The sequence below is a fragment of the Apaloderma vittatum genome, unplaced genomic scaffold (genome assembly GCF_000703405.1).
Source record: "Apaloderma vittatum isolate BGI_N311 unplaced genomic scaffold, ASM70340v1 Scaffold17095, whole genome shotgun sequence".
NCBI classification, from domain to species: Eukaryota; Metazoa; Chordata; class Aves; order Trogoniformes; family Trogonidae; genus Apaloderma; species Apaloderma vittatum.
The window spans coordinates 1-7,195 of record NW_009717786.1 but is presented as its reverse complement, the minus strand read 5'-3'; the positions used below and the strand labels follow the sequence as shown (position 1 = coordinate 7,195).

The window sequence follows — 7,195 nt, the reverse complement described above, 5'->3', positions numbered from 1 at the left end:
GGTGGCGCGTCCCCTCAGGCGGGGCAGAGAGCACAAGGCCTGACGCCACCCTTTCACTGCCCCTGCCCTTCTCTTTAGGGAAGAGACGGCCCAACTCGCATCTCTTTATAAATAGAGAAGACAGACACTTGGCAGCAACCAGGCCTCGCTCTCAGCTCACTGACCGCCCCTGCAAGGGCAAGGGGAACAGAGAGGACTCAAAAAAGACTTCTCCATTCAGCCTCAGACATCTTACCTGGTGGTCAAAAGCACATACAGGTAAAACAGGGAACAAGGAAAAGAGTTCTAGGGCCTCTTTAGCCCCTCTTCCACACTCAGCTGCTCCAGCACGGCAGCTGCCTCCACACTGATCAACCTCTCCCGCTCCACATCACAGCCCAGTAGCAATCTGCCTCTCCCTCTGCTGAGCTAGGGCCTATGCCAATGTTTCATTCCCATTTCAAAATTTCTGCTGCTTTCTTCTATGGGCCTGAAGCCTCTGTAAACATTTTTGTTCTTTGGGAAGCAAGAAGTGGCCTAAAAATCTAGCAGGAAGACAGATACTAAGAACTCAAGTCAATACAATTGTGTGTTCAACCTGACAGACCCAAGCTGAGTGTATTCCCCTCTAGGATATAAACGTTAAACCTGGCTTCCTGAAAAGAGATGCAATACACACACAGCACCAAAAGCTTTTGCATCATGGTGTGCATATGGCACCTGTTCCTGCCCCACAAACAGAGGGTGATAAAACCAACTCCCTCAAGTTGACATTAAAACAGGCGCTGTATGAGGTACAAAGAAGCCATTATTCAAGGCTGAAGCGAGAGTTTAACTTTCGAAATGAAGAATCCACAGACTCATGTTTTCAGGCATACTGTGTAAATCAGACACCAGCAAGACTCACAAGATGCACCCATACAGGAAAATTAGTTCATTCTCCTGCATCTGATACTACCTTTCTATTTAAATGGCAACATAAAAAATGCCTCCCACTCCTCATTTGTCTCTTTTCTTCACAAACTATAAACAAAACTGTTCTTCTCCTTAACTGCTCACTTTAACTTAACTGTATTAAAAGGATATGGCTTTATTATTATTGAAGAGATAAAACGCAACCACTTAAATGGATTAGTCTGTAAAAATCACATCCGTAAGACAGGCACAGGCATATACACATGGTTTATCAACTGAGCCAGAATATTCTTTTTTCCTTCCAATTGTCTATTAGTAAATTGCTTCCAGTAGAAAATTTTTACATTAAGGTTGTATGTTTTAATACTTAGACATACAAAACCAACTCCAAGTAAGTTTTATTCAAGAAAAGACAATTGCCTTCTTCCCTAGAATGCTTTAAAGAAAAATAAAATCTAAATCCTTCAAGGATTAAGGCCTCTTCCATCTGTCTTATAGATGCAATATCTAACAGCTTGGAAGCATTCAAATTGTAATTCTGAACAGAATATGGATAAATAAGGCATTTCAGTCCCTTTTTTCCCTTGGGGTGGCAGGGGATGCAAATAAGCCTTTCTAGGGCTACTTCTTCACAGATGGTTAAGTACTCTTCTCCACTACTGTTTCATTTCAGCAGCCGTTTTCTCTTTTTCAGAAGTGCATCTCGAAGAGCCAGCTAAATATGAAACAAAAGAGGAATATTCAGGTAAGGAGACATCACTGTGACATCAACAACTTCATTCAATTTGTTCCAACTCTGAGACACAAATAGCTGAACAGCTAAAACCGGGAGCAGTAACTGGCAAATGCTACCAACTACAGCAGCAGAAATCCTGTGGTTATTTAGTTAACTCCATAGCACAACTTTAAGAATTGGGCTTCAAAATCACAAGTGTTTCAGTACATTATTAGCAAATCCTATGTTATGAGAAAGATGAGAGTAACAAAACCTCTTCTTTCACTGACTCATATTCAATTAGAAGAGATCAAGAAAAAAACAAACTTCAGCTGAGAGGTAAGTAGGATTCAGTGGCATTTTTTCAAAGAGTATTACAAAGTTTCTTCTCAAGGGTTCTAGCTCTGGACTAGAGACAACATTCCATTTTATTCTACCAAACAGGGCAGCACAATACAGTATCCTACAATTACAGTATTCCAAGCCTTTTTTAACAATTATTTCCAAATAACGATCAACAGATGCTGTAGCCTAACTTGAGTTAAAATAAAAACACCTAAAAAGTTATTTTTCCACTGTAACTGTTACATTTTGACCTGAAACATGAATTAATTGCTAGGAGGATTTAAAACATTCAGGATTGCTTTTTAGTAAAGGTGAGTAAAGTATAATAACCACTACAAAGAGCAGTTTCCTGAAAGGTTCTGAACTGTTCATTTGCAACATTTTTAGTGTGTTCCAAGAGCTGGGTTCCCGCAGTCAGCCTTAGGTGAGGTGAGGCTGAATGACAGTAAAAGACTACGGAGCAGGTTACTCCAATATCTTCCTGTTTCATCAGAAACACCTATGATGTTCCCTCTATTAGATGTATAAACTATTTCAGTCTTGCTGCTTTTAAGGCAACAAACTGCAGACAAATAAACACAATCATTATGATACAATGCTGGAAACAACTCAGAGGAAGGTTTGTGAAAGACACATCTGAAAGCTCTCTAGCACAAGACAGAACCCAGAAAAAAAAAAAAAAATCACAAAGCTTAACAGCACACAGAAACAAGACCCCTGCGTAATGGGCTTATTCTGTCAGGTTCTCAGAAATTGCTCAAAGGAGTTACATCTTTTTAACAGCATATAAAAGCCTAGGCTGGTCACCTGCCAAGTTTGATAAAAGACTTCCAAGGCAGATCATGATTTTCAGCAAGGACTTAACCCTGCCAAGGTGAAACACAGCAGGGCAGGGCAATGTGCCTGCACCAATGCGCTGGCAACAGCTGCCACACACAGTTCAAGCATTATCTCCAGCTGCGGTGCAACACAGGAGCAGTTTCAAATAGGTAAAATAAGTAGCATTTAAGTCTGTGCTATAAGTACACTCCTGACAAGCTATTAGGTGACCTCAAGGCTGGGACACACAAGTTCCTGACAGTAACAGGACAAAGGTCAAAGAAAGAATACCAAGAGTCAAGAGAAACACTAGAAGCTTGTCTTCTGTATCAGGAAAGCATTTTTCTACCACAAGTCAAGATTCTAACATGATATTCTTGAACTTAAATAAAGAGAAAAAGACATTATCATTACATTGCTAACATACACATCTTGGCAAGAGGGCTTGGTCCTCAGTGCCTATTAAGGAGCAGAGACTGCCAGAAGGACTCATCGCTGCAGTCTGACAGGCCTTCTCTGGAGTAGGACTCAACACAAGCCCCCCAGCCCAGAGTCCTTCCCACTGGCAATGCCTTAAGGCACAGCTTAGACAACACTTCACCTGTCTTAGAAATCTACTGCTCAGACTGCCCCATACATTCACAACATTAAATATTACCTGTTTTTCCCTGAATGAGCGCTTATTTTTGGTCCGGACACTATGGCTGTATCTCATCATCATGAAGTTCTTGTGCTTTTTCTTTTCTTTGTTGGAAGAGCTGGCAAATGGGTTAATCCTTGTTTTCTTTTTCACAAATTCTTTTCTGTCCGTTTTTCCAGCCTAGTGTAGACAACGAAATAAAATAGCAGCAGGAGGTCATTTTCCTTTCCCTGCAGTTAGCATCAGCTGTTCAGGTGACAAGTTCTATGGCAGTAGCTATCAATCCAGGTTCAGGATAGCTTCCTATTGATGTTACATACACAGCCATGTTTCTTATGTCAGAGTGAAAATCATGTGTGTCTACATTTTCATTGTCATCTGTGACTATTAAGAAACTTTTATTTTTTACAGCTGAGATGCAGAAGCCCAACACTATAAAAACATTTCGCAAACACTGATGATAGCTGGACATCCATCTCAGACACGCAACCCCACCACCTCCACCTTCTGCAGGAGACAAACAAAACCAAATCTAGAAAGACAGAGGATATGAAATAGCCTGGGTTACTCACCATTGCAGTTGCCAGTCTGGTCTCCTTATCTGATTTAGGCTTCTTATGCAGATGTTCAATATCTCTGAGTGAAAGCAACTCTCCCCTAAACACACAAAAACACAACAAAATGACATCACACAGAGAAAACTTTGTAAGGCAAGGAAAAAAGATGCCCTCTCGACTCCCTCTCACACAGTAGTGTTCCTATGAACATGCACACAAGCACTTCTTGTTCTCTCTCTCAGGCTAATCCTTATGCTTGGGGTAACTCTTACAGAAGTCTCTCCTTACTGTTTTTCATGTCTTGCTTTCTCCACCAAGTTTAAGAAACCGTGGAAATATAACCATGCAACTAGTGCTACCAAAAAAACCACACAACACACTGCTATTGGTCTGAGTAAGTTGAACAGTCTCAGTCTTGATCAGGCCCTCTTGTTCTTTCGCCCCCCGATACAACCAAATCTGCAGGCCAGTACCCATTCTAAGCTGGGTGGCTGTTTGCCACTTGTCACCAGGGAATATTGCCCAGGAGCAGAGCCCGGTGGCCTGCTGCAATTCAAAGCTTTATCACCAGATCAGAGAGAAGAGAAAGCAATCATCAGTAGTCCATACCCTACCTGCCCTCCTCTTCCTCATCTATTTCAATATTTTTCCTCTTTGCAGCTTTGCCAGGTGCAGAATTAAGTTCTTTGGAAAGCTGGGCAAGACGGATTTTGTGGAACTCTTCCTGAGTTAGCAGCCTGCTTGTACTGACTGCTGCGGCTTTGGCCTTGCGTTCATCTAGTGGCATGCTTTTCACTTTCTCTGCCTTTGGAAAAAATACAAAAGAAGAATTAGACAGAGCTCCACGAATGATTTCTGTACCACAACCCACAACTTTGGCCTCCCCAATACCTATGTAAGTGCAATATTGTTGGGAAACGCTACAGCCAGGTATTAGGATTCTTTAAAGACTTAAAGCCTAATATCTAACATCTAGTAAGAGAAAAATGAAGTACATGCACTCCATATTGGAAAGTCATTAAAAGCACTCGTGTACATACAATAGCTTTTAAGGAACTCAAAACTGGAACAGAACTCGGCCATACCTTTCCCTCACGCTAACAACATGCCTACTTCAGCACAGGTTTCCCATCAAATTACTTTGCAGCCCTGTACAGTTACTTATCAACAGCCATGCCAAGCTACAGCGCAAGAGAACCTGGTCTGCTGTTAACAAGACTCAGTTGTATTTGGAATAGAAGATACTAAGAACTTACTACTTCTTGCTGCTCCTCATCTGACGAGTGATGCACATCAATCCATTCTCCATCTTCATTGTCTTCCTCACTCAGACTAGCACTTTCCCATCCATCTGCTCAGAGGAAGAAGTGCACAAAGCCGTTAAAACACATTTGGCATAACTGCTTGAGTGTGAAACTATTTAAGATGGGATTGCGAGCTCTCAGTGCCTGCATTTATTCCCAGGAACATGCTTACCACATAGGCAAGTCATAAGGTCTCAACATAAAGCTTTAGAACCACACAGTACAAAAACACATAATATTTTGTACATTTAGTTGCTATTTTTTAAGGCTTTTTCTAAGACATTCACAGTTGAACTGAAGAGCAACACCATCTGGCTTGGAACCAATTCAGCATTGTGCAAAAAAAAAAAAAAATATTCAGCTTTGACTACCTGAGCTTCAGACTGGATTTTAATCTCTTTGCCCCCTGATTCAGGCAGGGTGTTGTGGAGCATTTACACATGCAGCGAATTAAACAAGCCAAATGCTATTTAAGTACTATTTCGGTGGTTTATAACATGCAACAAAAATTTGTCTTGAAAAAGAGCTCAACACATGAAGGTTCAGAGCCGTACTAAGTCTGTCCCTCTGTTTTTCCATCCCTCAGTGTCTACCATACTAAGGAATGCACACAAACAAACTTGACTAGGTAAACTGCACTTGCTTGAGGATAGTGTCAGTGCCTCTTAACTTACAAATATAGACATCTGGAAACCATGCAGCACATGACATGCAACAAATGAAATGCAGGCACACCAAATTCTGCTTCCACTTAAAAACTTAGGGGCAATGGTGCTCAAAGTAGAAACGGTAAAGAATTTAAGGCCAACCTTCGTCTCCGGCTCCTCCCTTGTCCTTTTGACTCTCAATATCCAGTACTTCTGCTCCTGGAATATAATCTTTGGCATCCAGTTCTCCATATTCATGAATCCTGGCTTCCACTGAGGCCTCAGTAGGCTTACCCTGTACGTTAACAAAACACACGTTAAGCAGGATGATACTTTAATCAATGAAAACAATTGGAGCACAAGAGAGTGCAGATGGAAGAGAAATTCTGCCTGTGAGAGAAGATACTGAATTACTAATATAGCATGAACTCTAGTAACATAACCTAGCTTCTGTAGCACTATCATTCTGTCAAAGAGTTTAAATGGATCAAGCCAAGGATATCTTGAAATAAGAGTACACGACATTATAAAGCAGCGAGGGAGTGGGCAGGGCAAGAAGGCAAGTATGATCGCATCTCATTCTCAATGGGCTATGAGACCTGTTCTCATTTTTAAGCACATAAGCCTACCCTTAAGGTAAAGGCAGCGCACATAAAAACGCTTACCCTGAATTTCTTCTGCAGCATCTCCGGGTTCAGAGAACGGAAGAGGTGTATCAGAGTTCTTGCAGACATCATCACATCTACCCAGGAAGAGAGTCAAGATGAATTACAGAAAAAACAATAGTCTGAGCAAATTTGAAGTCCACTCGGATAATCAGTATTGACAGCTTGATCGTGTCTTTTCTGAAGTTATAACTTCCTCTGGTTTCTCCAGAGCAGAATCCAGCTCTTCCTGAGGGCTAAATCATTAGTAGCAAACAGTTTCCTTTCTTCAGTTTTGTCCATTAGTTCCCCTAATAACTACACTTCACTGTTCTACCTCCTACATATATACACTCAAAATGCAGAGAAGTCAAACAGACATGTTGAATTTACCTCTCAACCTCCATAAAAAAAAATTTTAAAATAGTACAACACTATTAGGAAGGCCTTAACAATGGAGGACCAAATGATACAGGAGAAAGGAGGTTTAAATGTCATATCCATGTAATACTCTTACTTTTATTTTTGTGAGTCTTGTACTGAACAAGGTCTTGGAGCAGATCTTCCGTCATTGCTAATGGACACCTTGCAGTGATTTCTTTTATTGCATTAATTCTACAAAAAAAAAAA

General features: G+C 41.0%; 1 protein-coding gene across 1 annotated transcript; it reads right to left on the bottom strand.

Annotated features, from left to right (window-relative positions):
• Positions 1-1,519: 1,519 nt before the first annotated feature.
• LOC104274417 (protein SDA1 homolog) lies at positions 1,520-7,179 on the bottom strand (the record flags this gene model as incomplete). Its single annotated transcript, XM_009870037.1, has 8 exons — positions 1,520-1,609; positions 3,432-3,593; positions 3,986-4,070; positions 4,585-4,775; positions 5,227-5,321; positions 6,084-6,216; positions 6,587-6,663; positions 7,083-7,179. Coding segments are annotated over 8 exons (891 nt in total), but the record flags the coding sequence as incomplete, so codon positions are not given.
• Between the last annotated feature and the right edge of the window lie 16 nt (positions 7,180-7,195).